The sequence below is a fragment of the Ovis aries genome, chromosome 1 (assembly GCF_016772045.2).
Source record: "Ovis aries strain OAR_USU_Benz2616 breed Rambouillet chromosome 1, ARS-UI_Ramb_v3.0, whole genome shotgun sequence".
NCBI classification, from domain to species: domain Eukaryota; kingdom Metazoa; phylum Chordata; class Mammalia; order Artiodactyla; family Bovidae; genus Ovis; species Ovis aries.
Window position 1 is genome coordinate 278,400,175 of NC_056054.1, and position 22,353 is coordinate 278,422,527.

Here is a 22,353-nt window from a genome sequence, read left to right on the forward strand (position 1 = left end):
AGATGGGAATACTGGGCCAACTTACCTGCCCTTCTGTGAAATCTGTATGCAGGTCAGGAAGCAACAGTTAGAACTGCACATGGAACGACAGACTGGTTCCAAATCAGGAAAGGATACATCAAAAATTTCTCGTCAGAAGTTCGAGAAAATATTTGAAAAGATAGTAACTGAAAAATGAACACTTTCCTAACCTGGGAAAGGAAATAGTGAACCAAATCCAGGAGTACAGCGTCTGATACAGGACAAACCAAAGAGGAGAACACGAAGACACACTGTAATCAAAATGATAAGAATTAAAAATAAAGTGCTAAACGCAGCAAGGGAAAAGCAATGAATTACTTATGAAAGAATCCCCCAGAACATGACCAGCTGCTGTTTCACTCACAAACGAAAAACACAGGAAAAGCATCTGACAAAATCCAACACTCATTTACGATAGAAACTCTCCAGAAAGTGGGCACAGAGGGAACCTACCTCAACATACCAGAGGCCATATATGACAGTCACAGCTACTTACATACTCAAATGATGAAGAGTTGAAAGCCTTCTCTCCAGTATCAGAAACAAGGATGCCCACTCTGGCCACTATTTTGGGGGCTGCACCACCTGGCATGTGAACTTCACTGACCAGGACTTGTCCCCTACGCTGTAAACAGTCTTAACCACTGGACCAGCAGGGAAGTCCTCTTGCCACTTGTATTCAATATAGTTTTGGAAGCCTGAGGTGAAGCAACCAGAGGGAAAAAGAGAAAGAATCCAACTGCAAAAGGAAGACTGTCACTGTTTGCAGACGATATGATATTTTACAGAGAAATCCTAACATGCCATGAGAAAACTACTATAGCTCATCAATGAATTTGGTAAAGTTGCATGATACAAAAATTAACATATTAGAAATCTGTTATATTTCTATAAACAACAAATTATCAGAGAAATTAAGGGGGCAATCTATAATTATATAAAAAAGAAGAACATACCTAGGAATAAACCTACCTAACAACTTGCACTTCAAAGATAGTATCTTAAAGTTTTTACTCAGCTGTTAAAGAGAATGAAAGAATGCCATTCGTAGCAACACGGATGGACCTAGAGATTATCACACTCAGTGAAGTCAGACATACAAATATCATGTGAGATCACTTGTATGTGGAATCCAAAAAATGATACAGGGACTTCCCTGTGGTCCAGTGGCCAAGACTCCATGCTCCCAACGCAGGCGGCCTGGGTCTGATCCCTGGTCAGGGAACTGGGTCTTACGTGCTGTAACTAAAGCTTGTTAGCAGGAGGGCCTGCATGCTGCAGCTAAGACCTGGAACAGCCAAATAAATATTTTAAAAGTAATACAAATGAACTTATTTATAAAACAGAAATAGGCTCAAAGAAAACAAACTCATGGTTACTGAAAGGGAAAGGTGAGGGACGGAGGATTACCAGATCCGCACTACATATAAAACAGATGAACAAGGACCTCCTGTATAGCACAGGGAGTCTATTCAGGATTTTACAATAACCTCTAAGAAGAATCTCCATTATAGGTTATACATAAGTGAATGACTTTGCTGTTTATTTACCAGAAGCTAACATAGCATTGTAAATCAAGTATACTACAAAAAGTAAACACATATTTAAGTTTTAAAAAATTGTCGTTTAGAAAATGACATACTCGTTTTATCAGAAGAGCAGCCCTACTTTTAGGTACTAACTCCCTGGAAACTTATTTATTCATATAAGAACACAGAATATTCAGTGAAGCACTAATTTATAATAATGACAAAGTGGAAGCCAACTGTTTCTTAAAAGAAGAGGAAGTCTAGGTTATATAATAAAGTTTTGTACACCAAGCAAAATAAACTACATCTGCCAACATGGACAAATCTAAAAACAGTGTTGAGTAAAAAGTTGTTAAAAGACGTATACAACATTCATGTAAAAATGTTAAAATACAAAGCAATTTTAATAGCCTGTGGATAAGCACTACGACAAGAATAAAGAAACAGTGAAATATGGAACTATAGAAGTACAGGGTTTCCCTGGTGGTCCAGGGGATACAGGTTCGACCCCTGGTCCAGGAAGGTTCCACATGCTGAGGAGCCACTAGTACCACCGCTGAAGCCCACGGGCCCTGGAGCCAGCGAGCCACAAACACGGCCGGCGCGCTGCTGCTGCCGAGGCTCGTACACCTAGAGCCCGCGCTCGGCAGCAAGAGGGGCCGCTGCAGGGAACGCCCGTGCACCGCAGCAGAGAGCAGAGAAACTAGAGAAAGTCCATGTGGCAACGGAGACCCAGCAGGGCCAGAGGTAAATGGAACCACCAAATTCAGAATAATCGAGTCTGGAGATGAAGGGAAGGCGAGGATAAAGGTAGATCGAAAAATGTCAGAAGAGAAAGATCCATGAAGTAATCAATAGGAAAGGCAGTCAGTGGCGAAGAGCAGGAGTTGGCAAGCTTTGGGGGTAAAGGGTTGAGAGTAAATATTTTAGACTTTGCAAGCTTAAGGGATTAAAATAAATTAATAGCAAGGTTTTGATTTAAAGAAAAAAAGCATCTTTACCTTGCAGACCATGCAAAAGCAGACTGTGTTAAAAACAGTAATTTTTGATTTAAAGAAAAATATACTTTATAAAACATTCTTTTTCACTGAATGCATTTTTATTACTAAGACAGAAACAAGTTTTATTTGGACCTGCAGGCTGCACGCTGCTGGCCTAGAAGAGCCTCCAGTCCAGCCGGACTTTCTGGAGCGACAGGAATGGGCCATCTCTGCGTTGTCCCCAGTGTGGTAACGAGTCATCTGTGGCTACTGAGCACTTGCAATGCAGCAGCTATGACTGGGAAGTTAAGCTTTAAAAACTGTACTGAATCCTAAGAGCCATCCTAGAGTTTGAATGAATTCAAACAGCAAGTGGAAGGGCAGTAGCTGAATAAACAAAGTGGAAAAAGAAGACTGTGGTGGCAGAGTAGGGCACGTGAGCCCGTGACTCCATCAGGGGCAGGCAAGTCTGGGCTGACTCGCACGGAGTGCAGGCGGGCGTGGAGGTGCAGTAGAGAGCTCGAGGTCAGGGCTGAAGAGGCAGCTGGGACAGACACTGCCACGGGAGGCTCCCGTGAGGAGAGGAAAGAGAAGAGACTTGTGAGGATGGCACTGTGACCGAGGCGACGACCACAGGAAAGCCAAGGTTTGGGGGAACAACGTCCAGGGAGGGTGAGAGCAGTGGCGGCTGGAGGCAGAGACGACCAGAGACAGGATGCGTCTGTATTTAAAGAGTGGAAAGAACAAGCGCACTGTCTCATACAAACTTTATTGCTCTCTAGACACGAATCAAAACTTATAGACATATATAAAAGTGTGAGCTTCAAACTCTCAGAACTGAACTCTCATTGAATTTACTTTTTTCTTAGAAAGGTAGATTCTATTCTTTAATTAGGAACCTTGAGGAAATGAAGTCACACCAGGATTTACAGGCAGAGGCAGAGACCCCAAGCCAGCTGATCCTCCCCGGGCAGGCTGGAGCAGTTAAACCAGGCCAGACCCACTCCAGCGCGGGCCGCCGTCTACTCTCCACATCGGGGTCCCAGGTTGGCTGGGTCGCAAACTGGCTTCACGTCACCTGAGGCCCTGACCCGAGTGAGTTCACGGCTTCGGGTTTGAGCACGTGTCACTTCTGCCGCCGGAGTGTCCCTCAGCCGTGGACTTAGGAATTTTATCAGATGGACAGAAATGGCCTTGCCTTTCACACATTCAGCATCTGGCATTTCTGACTAAACAAGGCACTATTCTGACAGGCCATGACACAATGATTTGTGGCTTTGCTAACGCATCGCTTTCAACAACAGGCATGTAGCGCTGTGGGTATAGAGGCAGTCGCTTGCCCAGTCTCTGAGCCTAAGCAACCTCCAGTTCTCTAATCACCATCTCATACACATTTTGTCTGAAAAAATCAAATACAGCGATGGTATAAGGAACCCACAAACAGCTTAGTGCATACTCCGCTATGAAAGACAAGGGTTCATTTTATTCAAACACTGTACAAAGAGGTTCAAAAGATCTTCAGTCTGTCTTCAAAAATTCATTCAAAAAAGATGCCTTATAATGAAAACATCTTAATCTGAAGAAACATGACTAATTTCCCAATGTTGGTATAAGATACATCAGTTAAACTTTAGGCAATATAAAAAAATCTAAACTATGACAGTGCTTCAGCCCAGTTATTTATAGCTAGAAGAAAAATAAACCAAATGTATCAAAGGTCTAAGAAGACACATCACTTCTGAAGCACAGTTTTGAAGACATGGTCATGATCTACAGTCTTGTCAAGAATACTCTACAGCAACAGTTCAACCATCTGAATGCTGTTACAGATTCCCTCTTGGCGCCACAGAATCGGGTGTAGGATGAATTTCAGTGGCATCGAACACAGGCTTCATTGTGCTTGCGTCACGTTTTTTTTTTAGAACAGTGTCTGGAATCTTTTTTCTGCTTGAAAATAGGCGAATTCAAGAAACACAAATCTGTGAAAGGGTCCCCTCTCCTCAGCTTCCTGTAAGAGCAAAGAGAACTCTTAAGCATGGCGATAAGCATCCCAGGACTAGCTCACTCTTCAGTGTATGCAGATCATGCCACTGTTAATACTCTCACTTCAGGGCTTCATCAAAATGGTGTATTTCAAACAAGGCTCACCCTTTAAGGAAGCGCTGCAACCTTACTCTCCCAGGTGTGTCATTAAAAGCCAAATACTTACGAAGCGAGCGTGGGCTCCTTATAGCTCACGACGGCGGCGGTGCACCGGCGTTTACGTAAAGACACTGGTGGGCTTTCGACGTTCTTCTTTGGAGAAAGAGAGAGCTTTCTGGTTTTCATCACAGGATACGAAGGGACATTCGTGATATCCTTCAGGCTAAAAGGAGGCGACTGGTGAATTTCAGGCAGTGCACCTACAAAAACAACTTTTATTGAGGACGGTTCCAAAACCCAGACAGACACAGGGACGAAAGCCACGCGACCACACACCTTCAGTGCACCCAAACTCTGCAGAGGACTCATTCTACAAGGCCATCCTCACCCTGACACCAAGATCAGACAAAGATACCATGGAGAAAGAAAACCACGGGCCAATATCACTGATGAACACAGATGCAAAAATCCTCCACAAAATTCTAGCAGACAGAATCCAACAAGACTTTGAAAGGATCAGGCCTTCCCGGTGGCTCCTGTAATGCAGGAGACGCAGGTTCAATCCCTGAGTGGGGAAGAGCCCCTGGAGGAGGAAATGGCAACCTATTTACGATAAGAAACTCTCCAGAAAGCAGGCTCAGAAGGAACACACCTCAACATAATAAAGGCCATATACAACAAACCCACAGCAAACATCATTCTCAACAGTGAGAAACTGACAGCGTTCCCTCTAATATCGGGAACGAGACAGGCTGCCCATTCTCGCCATGATTGTTCAACATACGTGTGGAAGTTCTGGCCACAGCAATCAGAGAGGAAAAAGAAATAAACCCAAGTGAGAAGAGCAGTAAAACTCTATTTGCAGGGAGATGATACTATACATGGAAAACCCTAAAGATTCCACCATAAAACTACTAGAGCTAATCAATGAATATAGAAAGTTGTAGGATAAAAATCTAGCACAGAAATCCCTTGAATTCATACACACTAACAATGAAAAATCAGAAAGAGAAATTAAGGAAACAATTCCATTCACCACTGCAACGAAAAGAATACCGAGGAATAAACCTACCTAAGGAAACAAGAGTCCTGTCCTGCAAAAAACTGCAACACTGCCAAATGAAATCGGAGATGACACACACAGATGGAGACACAGCCTGTTCTTGGGTCAGAAGAGCAATGTGAGAGACGACTATACTGCCCACAGTGATCCGAGCCTACGCCCCAACCAGTAACGCTGAAGAAGCCGAAGTTGAACAGTTCTATGAAGACCTACAGGACCTTTTAGAACTAACACCCAAAAAAGATGTCCTTTTCATAGGGGACTGGAATGCAAAAGTAGGAAGTCAAGAAACACCTGGAGTAACGGGCAAATTTGGCCTTGGAATGCGGAATGAAGCAGGGCAAAGACTAAATGAGTATTGCCAAGAGAAGGCACTGGTCATAGCAAACACCCTCTTCCAACAACACAAGAGAAGACTCTACACATGGACATCACCAGATGGTCAACACTGAAATCAGACTGATTATATTCCTTACAGCCAAAGATGGAGAAGCCCTATACAGTCAACAAAAACAGGACTGGGAGCTGACTGTGGCTCAGATCATGAACTCCTTATTGCCAAATTCAGACTTAAATTGAAGAAAGTAGGGAAAACCGCTAGACCATTCAGGTATGACCGAAATCAAATCCCTTATACAGTGGAAGTGAGAAATAGATTTAAGGGCCTAGATCTGATAGAAAGAGTGCCTGATGAACTATGGAATGAGGTTCGTGACATTGTACAGGAGACAGGGATCAAGACCATCCCCATGGAAAAGAAATGCAAAAAAGCAAAATGGCTGTCTGGGGAGGCCTTACAAATAGCTGTGAAAAGAAGAGAGGCAAAAAACAAAGGAGAAAAGGAAAGATATAAGCATCTGAATGCAGAGTTCCAGAGAACAGCAAGAAGAGATAAGAAAGCCTTCTTCAGCGATCAATGCAAAGAAATAGAGGAAAACAACAAAATGGGAAAGACTAGAGATCTCTGCAAGAAAATTAGAGATACCAAGGGAACATTTCATGCAAAGATGGGCTCGATCAAGGACAGAAATGGTCTGGACCTAACAGAAGCAGAAGATATTAAGAAGAGGTGGCAAGACTAAACAGAAGAACTGTATAAAAAAGATCTTCACGACCTGGATAATCACGATGGTGTGATCACTAACCTAGAGCCAGACATCCTGGAATGTGAAGTCAAGTGGGTCTTAGGAAGCATCACTACGAACAAAGCTAGTGGAGGTGATGGAATTCCAGTTGAGCTGTTTCAAATCCTGAAAGATGCTGCTGTGAAAGTGCTGCACTCAATATGCCAGCAAATTTGTAAAACTCAGCAGTGGCCACAGCACTGGAAAAGGTCAGTTTTCATTCCTATCCCAAAGAAAGGCAATGCCAAAGAATGCTCAAACTACCGCACAATTGCACTCATCTCACATGCTAGTAAAGTAATGCTCAAAATTCTTCAGCAATACGTGAACTGTGAACTTCCTGATGTTCAAGCTGGTTTTAGAAAAGGCAGAGGAACCAGAGATCAAATTGCCAACATCCGCTGGATCATGGAGAAAGCAAGAGAGTTCCAGAAAAACATCTATTTCTGCTTTATTGACTATGCCAAAGCCTTTGACTGTGTGGATCACAATCAACTGTGGAAAATTCGGAGAGAGATGGGAATACCAGACCACCTGACCTGCCTCTTGAGAAATCTGTATGCAGGTCAGGAAGCAACAGTTAGAACTGGACATGGAACAACAGACTGGTTCCAAATAGGAAAAGGAGTACATCAAGGCTGGATATTGTCACCCTGCTTATTTAACTTCTATGCAGAGTACATCATGAGAAACGCTGGACTGGAAGAAACACAAGCTGGAATCAAGATTGCCGGGAGAAATATCAATAACTTCAGATATGCGGATGACACCACCCTTATGGCAGAAAGTGAAGAGGAACTAAAAAGCCTCTTGATGAGAGTGAAAGAGGAGGGTGAAAAAGTTGGCTTAAAGCTCAACATTCAGAAAACTAAGATGATGGCATCTGGTCCCATCACTTCATGGGAAATAGATGGGGAAACAGTGGAAACAGTGTCAGACTTTATTTTGGGGGGCTCCAAAATCACTGCAGATGGTGACTGCAGCCATGAAATTAAAAGACGCTTACTCCTTGGAAGAAAAGTTATGACCAACCTAGATAGCATATTCAAAAGTAGAGACATTACTTTGCCGACTGAGGTCCGTCTAGTCAAGGCTATGGTTTTTCCTGTGGTCGTGTATGGATGTGAGAGTTGGACTGTGAAGAAGGCTGAGCGCCAAAGAATTGATGCTTTTGAACTCTGGTATTGGAGAAGACTCTTGAGAGTCCCTTGGACTGCAAGGAGATCCAACCAGTCCATTCTGAAGGAGATCGGCCCTGGGATTCCTTTGGAAGGAATGATGCTAAAGCTGATGCTAAAGCTGAAGCTCCAGTACTTTGGCCACCTCATGCAAAGAGTTGACTCATTGGAAAAGACTGTGACGCTGGGAGGGATTGGGGGCGGGAGGAGAAGGGGACGACAGAGCATGAGATGGCTGGATGGCATCATGGACTCGATGGACGTGAGTCTGAGAGAACTCTGGGAGTTGGTGATGGACAGGGAGGCCTGGCGTGCTGCGATTCATGGGGTCGCAGAGTCGAACACGACTGAGTGACTGAACTGAACTGAACTACCATTTTTTTTTCCACAGAACAGAAAATTTCATAATTTATATGGAAACACAAAAGTCCCCAAATAGCCAAAGCGATCTTGAGAAAGAAGAATGGAGCTGGAAGAATCAACCTTCTTGACTTCAGACTATACTACAAAACTACGGCCATCAAGCCAATATGGTCAGTCAGTTCAGTTCAGTCAAACCTACGCACCCATGGGTACCTCTTTCTGACAAAGGAGGCAAGAATACACAATAGAGAAAAGATAGCCTCTTCAACAAGTGGTGCTGGGAAAACCTGACAGCGACATGTAAAAGAATGAAACTAGAACACCTTCTAATACCATCTGTCCATTGGATTCTCCAGGCAAGCATACTGGAGTGGATCGCCGTTTCCTTCTCCAGAGGATCTCCCTGACACAGGGATCAAATCCAGGTTTCTCAGCTTGCAGGCAGATTCTTTTGTCTGAGCCACCAGGGAAGCCCTTCTAATACCATACAAATAAAATACACTCAAACTAGATTAAAGATTTAAATATAAGGCCACAAAGTATAAAGCTCTTAGAGGAAAATATAGGCAGTACACTCATTGACATACATCACAGCAAGATCCTCTGTGACCCACTTCCTAGAGTAATGGAAATAAAAACAAAAGTAAACAAATGGGACTTAATAAAACTTAAAAGCTTTTGCACAGCAAAGTGAGTCACTCAGTTGTGTCCGACTCTTTGTGACCCCATGGAGTTCTCCAGGCCAGAATACTGGAGTGGGTAACCATTCCCTTCTCCAGGGGATCTTCCTAACCCAGGTCTCCTGTGCTGCAGGCAGATTCTTTACCAGCTGAGCCACCAGGGAAGCCCAAGAATACTGGAGGATGTAGCCTATCCCTTCTCCAGGCGATCTTTCTGACCCAGGAATCAAACCAGGGTCACCTGCATTGCAGGAGGATTCTTTACCAGCTGAGCTACCAGGGAAGCCCTCTGAAGGGCATAGCAATGGACACGATAAACAAGATTAAAAGACAACCCTCAGAATGAGAAAAAATAATTGCAAACAAAACTGACAAAGGATTAATCTGCAAAATATACAAGCAGCTCACACAGCTCAATACCAGAAAAACAGAAGACCTAAACAGACTTTCCTCTAAAGACGACATAAACAGATGGCCAGCAAACGCATGAGAAGATTCTCGACATGCTCATGATCAGAGTGCGGTATCACCGCACACCAGGCAGCAAGGCCATCATTAAAAAAATCTACAACCAATACATTCTGCAGAGATGTGGAGAAAAGGGAGCCCTCTTGCACTGTTGGGAATGTAACCTGACACAGCCACATACAAAGAGCAGTATGGAGCCTGCTTTAAGAACGAGGGACAGAGCTACCACATGATCCAGCAGTCCCACTAGCGGGCTACACCCTGAGGAAACCGTGATTGGGAAAGAGATGCGTGCACCCCAGTGTCACCGCTGCACTTTCTGCAGCAGCCTAGATGTTCACCAACGGACGGATGGACGCAGAAACTGTGGTGCAAGAGGATGCTGGGAAGGTGCTACACTCAGTATGCCAGCAAACTTGGAAAACTCAGCCGTGGCCACAGGACTGGAGAAGGTCAGTTTTCACTCCAATCCCAAAGAAAGGCAATGCCAGAGAATGCTCAGACGACCGCACAATTGCACTCATCTCACACGCTAGTAAAGTAATGCTCAAAATTCTCCAAGCCAGGCTTCAGCAATACCTGAACCACGAACTTCCTGATGTTCAAGCTGGTTTTAGAAAAGGCAGAGGAACCAGAGATCAAATTGCCAACATCCACTGGATCATCGAAAAAGCAAGAGAGTTCCAGAAAAACATCTATTTCTGCTTTATTGGCTATGCCAAAGCCTTTGACTGTGTGGATCACAATAAACTGTAGAAAATTCTGAGAGATGGGAATACCAGACCACCTGACCTGCCTCTTGAGAAACCTGTATGCAGGTCAGGAAGCAAGAGTTATAACTGGACATGGAACAACAGACTGGTTCCAAATAGGAAAGGGGGTAGGTCAAGGCTGGATATTGTCACCCTGCTTATTTAACTTCTATGCAGAGTACATCATGAGAAACACAGGGATGAAAGAAGCACAAGCTGGAATCAAGATTGCCAGGAGAAATATCAATCACCTCAGATATGCAGATGCCACCACCCTTATGGCAGAAAGTGAAGAGGAACTAAAAAGCCTCTTGATGAAAGTGAAAGAGGAGAGCGAAAAAGTTGGCTTAAAGCTCAACCTTCAGAAAATGAAGATCATGGCATCTGGTCCCATCACTTCATGGGAAATAGATGGGGAAACAGTGGAAACAGTGTCAGACTTTATTTTGGGGGCCTCCAGAATCACTGCAGATGGTGACTGCAGCCATGAAATTAAAAGACGCTTACTCCTTGGAAGGAAAGTTATGACAATCTAGACAGCATATTAAAAAGCAGAGACGTTACTTTGCCAACAAAGGTCCATCTCGTCAAGGCTGTGGTTTTTCCAGTGGTCACGTATGGATATGAGTTGGACTATAAAGAAAGCTGAGTGCTGAAGAATTGATGCTTTTGAACTGTGGTGTTGGAGAAGATTGTTGAGGGTCCCTTGGACTGCAAGGACATCCAACCAGTCCATCCTAAAGGAGATCAACCCTGAATCTTCATTGGAAGGACTGAGGCTGAGACTGAAGCTCCAATACTTTGGCCACCTGATGCGAAGAACTGACTCACTGGAAAAGACCCTGATGCTGGGAAAGATTGAAGGCGGAGAAGGAGACAACAGAGGATGAGATAGTTGGATGGCATCACAGACTCAACAGATATGAGTTTGAGTGAACTCCAGGAGTTGGTGATGAACAGGGAGGCCTGGCTTGCTACAGTCCATGGGGTCGCAAAGAGTTGGATACCACTGAGCTACTGAACTGAACTAAAGCACCTAACTGGGCTTCCCTGGTGGCTGAGCTGGTAAAGAATCTGCCTGCAGTGCAGGAGACCTGGGCTCAATCCCTGGGTTGGGAAGATCCCCTGGAGAAGGGAACAGCTACCCACTCCAGTATTCTGGCCTGGAGAACTCCATGGAGTCCATGGGGTCACAAAGAGTCAGACACGACTGAGCGACTTTGACTTTTCACCACCTAACTAGAGGCTTCCTTGGTGGCCCAGACAGTAAAGAATCCGCCTGCAATGTAGGAGACCTGGGTTGGATCCCTCCATAGGGAAGACCCCTTGGAGAAGGGAATGGCAACCCACTTCAGTATTCTTTCCTGGAGAATGCCATGGATAGAGGAGTCTGGTGGGCTACAATTCACAGGGTCACAAAGAGTCAGATATAATTGACTAACACCATCATAACAATCCTAACAGTGCCGTTATGGGGATCAAATGAGCTAGCACAACAGCATTTTGAGAATGATAAAACTTGCCTGTTTATGTTCGCACAGTAACTATTAATATAGTTCCCAGATGAGACTCTCTGTGGGCAGCAGCAGGCTGTATTGTCAATAGCTGGGCTACTTTCTGATCTAACCAAAAAAAGCAAGATTTTCTAAGCCACAGTTTTTAGATGTGTTACACGTCTTATAAAATACTACTAAGGAATTGAGGAAAAGGTTTTCTTGGTCTTATTGGGCCACCTTCACTAAATGGAAAATTATTTTAAATTCTGGATCCTGTCAAGTTGACGATAGAGCAAAGTCATTAAAATTACAGGTTGCTGGATTTAATTTCAATTTCATTTTCAGGGGCATGTTTTGGGGGAGTGCATAATAGGCATTTTAATTCAACCTAACTCCACAACTTTCCCTGCTTTGGAAGGTTTCATTTACTCAAAGTAAAAACACTTTCTCCATGACAAGTACTGTTCGTTCTTAAAGAGGATTTAAATTAGCTTAAAGTATGTCAAAGCAACACACTGTGGTTTGCACCTCCAGTCCCCCACTATTTAATTTTCCCCAAAGAGACAGATGGTAAGTCTATAACCTCCTCCAGAGAAGCAGATGGCAAATGCTAGTATGTAAGTACCAGGAGTGATCCTTTATCATAAACATCAAGAGTGCAGGCCAGCACGTAAACCACTTACCAGGAGGCGTCTCCGTTGTCTCAGAGCCCCTACATCTCAGTGCTCGTTTAGGCCGAGGCCTGGGGACCGGACTCCTGGCTGATTCACTGCTGAGATCTGGACTGGACTTGCACGTGGGAACATAGAGGTCATCAGAATCATCTCCTGAACAGCTTGATTCACAGACGCTCACTTCAGAGTCATTGCTGGTTTCTTTTCCTGCAGCATCACTGCACACTTTTTGCCGGAAAGGAGTAAGGTGAACACCCTCTTCCAAATTAAAATTGTAAGCATCACAGGAGGTGACAACTTCATTCAACTTTTTTTGGGAAACAGTTTTACTTTCACTTTTGCTCCCATTATACTTCGATACAGATTTTGATTTTCCCCTTTTGTTAGCTTTCTCTTTTCCTTTTCTTTCTTTGGCACCTCTGTACTTACTTTTAGTTTGTTGCGATTTACAGTCATAAACGTCTTTCTTTGTTTTGGCAGATCGTCCTGGGTGAATGAGCCTTGGTGATAAGTAAATTTGACTCCTGTTGTACCGACAAACACTTTGTTCTACATTTTCAGGTATCCGTGTGTTTACTGGTGGGCCTACAAATTTACTCCTTTCTAGTTCCAAAGAGTCCTCTGACAAATGACTGATTCCAAAATCGTCCACAGCACTAGTCTGACATGGACTGTTAATGTATTTCTTTAAACCACGACGGAGAGATATAGTTCTAGGTAAGACAATATCAGTTGACTTATCTTCACTTGAATCCAAATCAAATCCTGGTCTGTCTTGAGAAATAGTAGGTACTGGCTCTGAGAATTAAAAAAATAAATGAGAAAAACACGTTCACTTTATGGAAATTTAAATTAAGAATGTTAGAATTCAAAGTTAAAAATGGAACTAATGAAGATTCTTTCTGTAGTTTTCCATTTACTCTAAATAAATAAAAATCTGGGGAGCTTACTATTTACTTCCTTTTGACTGTCTGTACCTATATATTCCAAGATTGTTACAAGGGTTAAGTAAGAAAATGTATGTTAAGTGCCCAACAGAGTGTAACACATAGGCTCAGTAAACTGCAGCCACAGTTGTAACCAAGGTTTCTGACTACAGATCTGGAAAAATAAAAATGGATGGATTTTAAAACTCTTTTGTTATTCTGTGTAAAACAGATATTTGCTTTTGAGCAGAATACCAGATGAGCAGATTTTAAAAGGTAAAAAAACAAAAATTAGAGAAATTTAATTGCTACTTGTTCTCAAAGATCTCATTGTGCCTTAACAGTATTTTTAGAATTTCATTTGAATTACCTTCTACTTGGAATGATTCTTTTTGTCCTGGACAGTCAGCATCCTCAAGAACTTGCCTTAGAAAGTACCAATAAAAAACAAAAAACTTAAAACAGTTATGCAATAAAAGAATTTAAGATTTTCTACAAAGTCTTTTTTCTTTTAGTAACATTTCATAATTCCATCCTATATCAGTATATCTGTTCTGTCTCAAAGGAAACCAAAAAACACTTATGATGATGACATGGAAGCATGTTTGTTGTGACTGATACTCAACTCCCCCGAGGAGGAACACATCGAATCGAACAGCTTCTCCTGAACACTTTCCCTAACTCGCCGTTTTATTTTACTGGAGAAACAGCCAATCAGAGTGATGCATAGACTAAACTGAAAGCAGCTTAGTTAGATGCCTCTTCTGGAGCCTACTGTATCATTAGCCAAGCTGTGATTTTCTTTGGCCCAACATTCTTTTGTGGTATTTACCTACTGGCTCCTCTGAATTCACACTGTTCACTTTCTTTAAAGAATTTTGTCCCTTTGGTTCATGGAATATGAAATTTCCATTTTTATGCTTTAATATGGCCATTTCATTCTAATTTTATTCTTTTTTTCTATACAGCATTTACCCCTCTAGACGTCAAAACTTAAGTACAAGTTGTGGAAACAGAGTAATAGCAACCAATCAATAACAATTCTAGAAATCTTATAAAAACTCAATTACCTCATCTTACTTTTTGGCCATCACATAAATACTGCATCAGATCTTAATATTCAACAGTTTAAAAACTACTCATGATTAAAATTAACATGGGGACAGAAATCAATCAGTGATTACTTCCACAAGGAGAGGGGCACAAAGGCACAGACTCAAAAGGGACATGAAGGGATGGTTTATGACAGGAGCTCTCACCTGGGGACACTTAACCTGCCCACTCTCCCCTGGGTCCTCAGAGTATCTGGCAATGTCTAGACACGTTTGGTTCTTACAACTATTAGAGGGGGTTGCTATTGGCATTTGGTGGGTAGAGGCCGAGGATGCTGCTAAATGCCACAGTGCTTAGGACCATGCCCACAACAAAGAATGATCCAGTCCAAACAGTCAGCAGTGCTCAGCTGAGAAATCCTGGCCAGAGCAATGGCAATGCTCTGCACTCTAATCCAGGCTTCAGTTCACAGGCATATGTATCAGTCCAGCTCACTGCACTCTGTGAGATCTGTGCATTTGACTAATCTAATTTTATTTCAGTAATTCATAAGCAAACAAATAAAGTACCCTAATTCAAGAGAAGGAGTATACGAGGTCTGATGGTATTTCAGAACAAACTGGATAAGCAAGTCAGTGTGACGATTTGTTAACTATGGTAGTTTCTTAGATTTCTTTTCTAAACCAGACTATTTGTGTTACTGGCAAAATAACCAACATTCGAATATCCAATTCTTAGAATAAAAACACGATACAAGAAAAATACAAATGAAGCTTCAAGAGAAGCTTCTTATCCCTAGACATCAAAAAGTAACTAAACAGAAGAAAGCTGTGGTGTGGCTACACAGGACAGAATTTCAACGCATCAAATTTTCTTAAATACATTCTTGAGAGAGTATCAGACTTCAAATACATGGGTCAGTATGATGCTAATTTCCTTTCACAAATGGATCACAGTTAAACATTTACTGGTATTAATAATAATGAGTTTGATACTCACGGCAAATGCTTCACAAATAAATCTCTGGAGTTGCTGTCATTATTGGAGTCCATTCCACTTTTGGAGTCCATTCCAGAGGGACATAATTCTAGGTTCTGTTAATGTATTAAAACAAAGAAAACACTGGTACAACCAACATATTCACAACAAAGCATTCATTTATTCAACAACAGATGCGTACTGACAGCCTGCCATGGTCCCGGGGACTGTTCCAGGAACTGAATCCATAACTAGAAAACAGAGTGAGTACGACCCTCTTACAGCTTACAGGCCAGCATAGCGAGAGAAAACGTAGAAAAGCTAGTGGTCCTAAGTGCAGTGGAGGAAATGTTTACTCAGGGTGAAATGGCAGAGTGGCTGATGTCTGGAGGGCTTTTAGATGGGACGACTTTCATCTGAAATCTGAAGAAATGCAAAGAGCCAGGCACCTGAAGGAGCAGCACTGGGGATAGAAAGTACAAGTCATGATGCCGGAAACCCCTGCTGTGTTTAGGGAAGGCGGCCAGTGGGGCTGGAACAGTCACAGGAAAGACCAGGAGGAGTTGGGCACACAGGGGCCAGACGACGCAGGGCCTGAGGGCCCTGAGTTTGGCATTTAGTCTAAGTGTGATGAGAAGTCTTTTTCTTTTTTTTCCAGAAAAAGACCAGTCTCTGGGTGGGTGACACAGGTTGGGCGTGGACCCCAAGGCAGCTGCCCACCTAAAAGGAGGCCTGCTCTTCTGGCCCCAGCTGGTTGGCTCTGGCTGGGGCTCGGGGGTGCCCGTGACACACACCGAGAAGTCACTTAAATATTAAGCAGGGAAGTAAAATGATCTAAGTTTTAAAAAGATCAATCAGACCGCTATGTGAAACACGGACTGAAAGGAGCCAAAGGCATAGGCAGCTGAGAAGGCATCAGTCAGTCAAGCAAGACATGGCCACCTGGGCTGAATCCTGCAGTGTGACGCGTCAGCCCAGAAGGTTTTGGGGTAACAAAGTGTGCTCACACTGAACAGGGGTGGAGGTAGGGACAGTGAGCAAGAGGGAAGCTTCTTGCAGTTCTGACTTGAGCAAGCAGCTGGGCTGCCTTACTGAGCTGAGCGAGACTTACAGAGGGCGGCAGAAGTCCACAGTATCTTTGGGAGGGGGAAAAAGCAGAGTTTATACTTTGTACAAAGTATGTTTGAGATTCTTTAGAATACCTAAGTGAATGTATCAAGTAATAACTGTGTGTAGATCTCCAGCTACAGACTTGGAAGTCGCCAGCAGGCAGACAGCACTTAAAGCTATGGGACGGGATACAGTGGGTCTAGGACAGCTGATGTTTAGGAGTCAAGCAGCCGCCAGCAAGAGAGACACACATGGAACAGTCAGAAAGGTAAACAAGATATGATGGTAAGAAAGCTGACGTCAGAGTGCTTCCAGCAGAGTCACCCCTGTACCACAGTAGCACTTCAAGGCCCACAAGAAAGCAGAGTGGCCACAGTTACTGACTTTGGCAACAGAGGTTTTGGTGGCCCAGATATACAGCGACCGCAGAATGGTGGGGTGAAAGTCTGACACAGAGTTCAAAGGTGAACGGAAGGGGAGGAAAGGAAGACAAAAAGGGCTCTGTTCTCTTTGGAAAAGTTCTCCTGTAAATGGAAGCAGAGAAATGAGAGAGCAGAATGAGATCAGGAGAGGTTCCATTTATTTTCTTTTCCTCTTAAGGTGAGAGAGATACTAAAGCACATTTGTACATAACTGGAACAACTGGGTAGAGGGGGATAAACGCTGGATGAGAGTGCAAACTTTCAGGAGCAAAGTCCTAGTGGAGGAGAAAAGAAGAGAATCGGATCACACAGGGAGGGACTGGCCTTGGATAGGAGCAGACACTTCGCCCAACGGCACCAGAAGGAAAAGGCGAGACAGTGTAGACCCAGGCAGATGTGTATAAATAGACGTGTGTCAGGGAAACAAGAGGCCCAGTCTGATTCCTTAAAAGTCATTCCAATGCAGTGCAGTTGTTCTATGAAATTTGTTGGACAGACAATATACAGACATTATAATGAATAGGTTGAAACTGTTCATCAGAAATAAAACTGGAAATTTAATCCTGTTAATAAAAGTTTTGAGTGATTAGCAATACAGCTAATGTTCTAAAGCTAGCATTACTGAAAGTAAATAAAGGAGGATATTTACAGATATAAAATTTTACAAGATCCATAATAAAACCTAAGAAACGCTATTGGTACTTTCTGATTAATCCTTAAAAGGCAAGATAATTATTGGCAGTCAAGAAATAAAAAATTCTTACTAAAGCACTTTAAGCTTCTCTGTCACTACAAACTGACTTGATAAACAAGCACGCACAAGTAGGCGATGGCCGAGAGCGAGCGGCACATCAAAGGTGGCAGAAAACAAACTGATGCTTTAAATGCTAAGAACGCTCTCACCGAGCAACCAGCGCTTTCTATTACTAAAAAACCATGGATCAATGTGAAAAGGTCTATAATAAAAGAACTTTTCACCAGTTTTTGTGATTATCTTATTGAATATTCACTTCACACTATTCTGTGTGATTTCAGCAAAAATCTGGAAAGGGAAGAGGAAGATTCAAATGTCTCTGGAGAAATGTTTTTCCTCACTAGTTAACCAAACAAGAAAAAATATTAGGAAAGATTACATTTTGAGGGAAAAAAAATTTTTTTTAATAATCTAACCCTTACACAAAGGCTAAAAAGAAAAAAAATCTAACCTTTACAGGTGACTCTCTACCGCACTACAATGCACACATCGCGTGCGTGTGTGTGTGCATTCTATGCATTATGCACAGAAGAGACACGGAGTCACCTTAGCTGCAGGGAAGCAGGACCCCTTTCACTGACCCCTCCTCTAGGTGGAGAGAGGACTTAACTCCTCTCTTGAGCCCACCCCCCCCCAAGCACTAGGCTCCGGCTTCTGCTGCCCTAGGTGCCAGCACAGCTGTCTTCACTGGTGTGGCAAACAGACGGACACCTAAGTGTTTCCACGTGGCTTCTTCTCTGCCCCATGGAGTGTCCCTGGCAGTGGCCTTTAGGAAAATGAGAGGAGAGACTGACCCACAGAAGATCCGAAACCAAACCTCCTCCGTGTGTTGTTTTAGCTGGCCTTTCTAAACATCCCTGGACACAAACAGAATCAGATTAAAAGCTGACAGCAAAATGTTCAAGATATTTCTTGTTCGGCAGTTAATGTATAGTTGTCCTGAAGGAACTCAGTCCTGAATATTCACTGGAGGGACTGACGCTGAAGCTGAAACTCCCATACTCTGGCCATCTGATGTGAAGAATTGACTCACTGGAAAAGACCCTGATGCTGGGAAAGATTGAAGGCGGGAGAAGGGGATGACAGAGGATAAGATGGTTGGATGGCATCACTGACTCGATGGACATGGGTTTGGGTAGACTCCGGCAGTTGGTGATGGACAGGGAGGCCTGGCGTGTTGCGGTTCATGGTGTTGCAGAGTCGGACACGACTGAGCGACTGAACTGATCTGTCCTAAGTTAGCCAACTAGTAGGTAAAAACGATTCTCCATAAAGTACTTACCTACTTCTCATCTCCCCAGTTAAGGCAGTCCTTAAATAACCCCGCTGGTGTAGCGAAGCCACATAGGAAAGCTAAGACTGACAGCACTGACTAACACTTCTGCGCCACGAGGCTTCCACCACCACTCCCAGACCTTCAGCTCACTTGCCCTCCCTCTGACTCACTTTGCTGACCGTTCGAAGGGCCTGGCCATGCAAGAGGCTAAACTGTTTCTTTTATGCCTTGTCTTGCTGCACCCTTTCGGAAGCAAGTCATAGGAGTATCACCAGTATGCTTGAAGCATTCTTAACTGGCCACACACAGCTACGGGGCTAGGGCACTGAGAAAAGACGTTCTGACCAACTCACAAATAACAGAGCTATCAGTACAATTAATGTAAAAAATACGATTGCTCTAAATTGCTAATTTAAGGCTTTAACATTTTCTTCCTAAGAAATCCAGCCTTCCCGATGAAAATACCTGAGCAGGTTCTTCTGTCTGTTGTGACATAAGTTTATTTTTCAGTGTGTACAGCTGATAGCTGAGGAAGTAACATTCTCTCCTCAGCTTTAAGATGACATCGTGGGCTTCTTTCAATTTGGACTTTTCATTTTCCAAAGCTAAGGCTAACATTCTGTTGTTGTCTTCATAGCTTAGCACTTTGGAAGTGTTGGCTAAAAGAAAACAAAAATTTTTTTATTGGTAATTAAATCTAATCTTAAAAAGTGATGTACAGGAAGCATGAAAGTCTCTTACTGATTGTTTGGCATGGCGCAATGATCAAAGACTTTCGTTTAATCTCTGTCAAATTTTTACTCCTTTTCTCTTTTATTTGTTTCTTTATGTCTTCAAGACTATCTTGAAAAGACTTTTTGAGGCATCTCTCCTTGGCCATCTTCTGCTCTAGGACTTTAAAAATAACAAATAATTTAATTTTTGAAGGTGTGGTATCAAATATAAAACAAAATTGAAAACACAGGCTGTCCATAAAAAATGATTAGAGCCTTTGTAACTGCAGAATCAGCCCAAAATAGATAGCTAATCTGGTAATAACCTACATTTTGCAGCTTTTAAATTACATTAATATCTGCGGCACAATTTTATCCTCCTCAGGTACTCTATAGGAAAGGTTTAATCAATAAGATTTCCAACCTAAAGACTCTGTAACATGCCACTTATTAATTCTGTAACAAATACTGGGAGCTTACTATATACTAGGCACTATGATGGCATCAGTATTTTGCTACTAAATACAGACTACTTTGCATGAACACCTTTTGCCCTACATTGTACTTTGCAGATCTTAAAATTACAAAAAAAAATTTCTAGTTTCCTATGGCAATCTATATACATAAGTTTTCACTACAAAGCACATCTTCATCTCCTCTGAGTTTGTCAAATGTTTTCCTGAACCTTACATTTTCTTGAGTATTTTCTCCAGGCGTTCCTTATTTTCCTCTGGGCTCTTAAATACGGATACTGTAGATTTCATTTAACTATTTTTTCTGCCAATACAGATATATATACTGGGATGTTTCCAGGACAGCCAAGACAACTACTATTTTTAAAGCGCTGACATTAAGTAGGATGTATAAAACACCCTACCTACCACAAGGAAGTTTCTTTAGTTCAAACCTGGAGATGTTTGCGAGCCAGACAAATTAGGCAACTAAGCAAGTTGGCTTAGTTATTTTAAAAGCACAGTCTATCTTAAAAATTTTCGTTCGTACATTAAGTCAACTTAAAACTAAAAAGGAGATGAGCCCCGTCAGAAGTTTCCTTCCCGCCTGGGCCGACGGTCTTAAGAGGGGGTGTGGCGGCCAGCAGGGCTGGAGAAGTCAGGATAGGGCCGCCCTGGACTGGGGTTTAGGGGTCTGGATTCCAGAGAAGCAGGGCGGGAGCTCTCCACCCGTCGCCCCTGCCGCTGGGCGGCCGGGAAGACCGGCCAGTGCGGCTTCTCCCGAGGGAGAAGCGGCCAAAGCGAAGGACGCCACTAGCTCAGGCTGCCGGCCTGCGGGCCCTTCCGCTCGAGCCTGGGCTTCAAATCCCGCGAACGCTTCACCTCCCGATCTCCGCGGGGCGGGAGGTTCAGGCTCCACTGAGCAGAGGAGGAACTCGGAGAGGGGCGCCGGCCGGGCCGGCCCCAGGCCCGAGCTTCTGGCCGCCGACCGAGAAGGACCGGGAGACCCCGCGGCGGGGGGCGCGGCTCGACGACCGTGGGGCCGGAAAGCCGCGGCCCCCTCCCCGGAGAAGGCAGCCGGGGCTGGCGGGCGTGAGGCCCGCAGACCCGCCTCTCGCGGGACGCCGGGAACGGTACCTGGGCCACGGCTTCCGCCGCAGCTGTCGCTCTGCTCACACCACGCTCCGCGGGAAGGCCGAGCCGCGCGCGCCGGGACCCCCGGGACCCCAGCCTCAGACCTCGGGTCGCGCCGCCGTCCGCGTTCAAACTCTCCGCGGCGCGCGCCCATTGGCCAGCGGTCCCGTGACGCGGCAGCCCGCCCCGGCGTAGGCGAAGCCCCGCCCCCCGGGCGGTGTCGCCTGACGCGATCTCGCGGGGACTGCGCCTTCGCGCGGCCGCGGCCGTTTCCCGCGGGGCGGAGTCTGCGGTCGGGCGCTTTTCGGCCCCCCGCTGTGGGGTTTAGGGGCGGAGCCACCATGACACCTTGAGGGGCGGGGACTTTAGGGAGTGAAAAGCTTCCGGTTTACTGGGCCCACCGCCCATCTTCGAGGTCGAGCGCAAGGGCTCCCTCTGGCGAGAAGAGTCTTCTTCGTGGTTTGCCGGCTGAAGCAGTCAGGCCACTGCATGGAGGCCGTTGAAGGGGTGGGTGGGGTTCTGCAGGCCAGAGTACTGGAGTGGGTAGGTCGTTCCCTTCTCCAGGGGTCTTCCCGACCCAAGGATCGGACCCAGGGCTACCGCATTGCAGGCGGATTCCTTACCTCTGACTGAGCCACCAGGGAAGCTTCAGTTAAAGGGATATGCAAGCCGAAACAGGAGCTTTTGGAGTAGCCGGATTTTGTTAGGGAGGTTGCAGACATCTGAAATATTCAGGTCCAGGTTCTTTCTCTTTGCCTCTCAGAAAATGAGAGTAGCATCTATTGAGTTACCTGCCCAGAAGCCTGGGAAAATCTTCCTGATTTTTCATCATCCCTTAGCTTTCCGTGTCCTATTGGTTACCCAGTCCTGTCAATTCTACTTTCTAAGTATTTCTCAGGTCCACAGTTAGAGCAAAACCAGAAATGAGTGAAGGGACTCTGGCACATACCAGCCAAGAGTTAAACAATGTTGCTTGTTTCTTCAGCGGTTACTGCTAACAAACATTTGTAGCTGGACCCGTCCTTGACAAAGTGGGTTACTCTTTGACTCTGTAGATTATACTCT

General features: G+C 44.2%; 1 protein-coding gene across 2 annotated transcripts; it reads right to left on the reverse strand.

Moving 5' to 3' along the window:
* Nucleotides 1–3,280: 3,280 nt before the first annotated feature.
* Nucleotides 3,281–21,453, reverse strand: SGO1 (shugoshin 1). 2 transcript variants are annotated; one of them, XM_027962110.3, is made up of 8 exons: nucleotides 21,292–21,453; nucleotides 19,731–19,883; nucleotides 19,455–19,648; nucleotides 15,449–15,543; nucleotides 13,767–13,822; nucleotides 12,480–13,268; nucleotides 4,740–4,932; nucleotides 3,281–4,538 (listed from the first exon to the last, which is right to left on the reverse strand). In XM_027962110.3, exons 1-8 carry the CDS (start codon nucleotides 21,440–21,442, stop codon nucleotides 4,436–4,438), a joined length of 1,734 nt encoding a protein of 577 aa, XP_027817911.2. In that variant the 5' UTR covers nucleotides 21,443–21,453; the 3' UTR covers nucleotides 3,281–4,435. The 2 variants fall into 2 exon arrangements, with proteins under 2 accessions (XP_027817911.2, XP_042094874.1); XM_042238940.2 differs by lacking the exons at nucleotides 3,281–4,538; nucleotides 4,740–4,932 and adding an exon at nucleotides 11,476–11,922.
* Nucleotides 21,454–22,353: the final 900 nt, after the last annotated feature.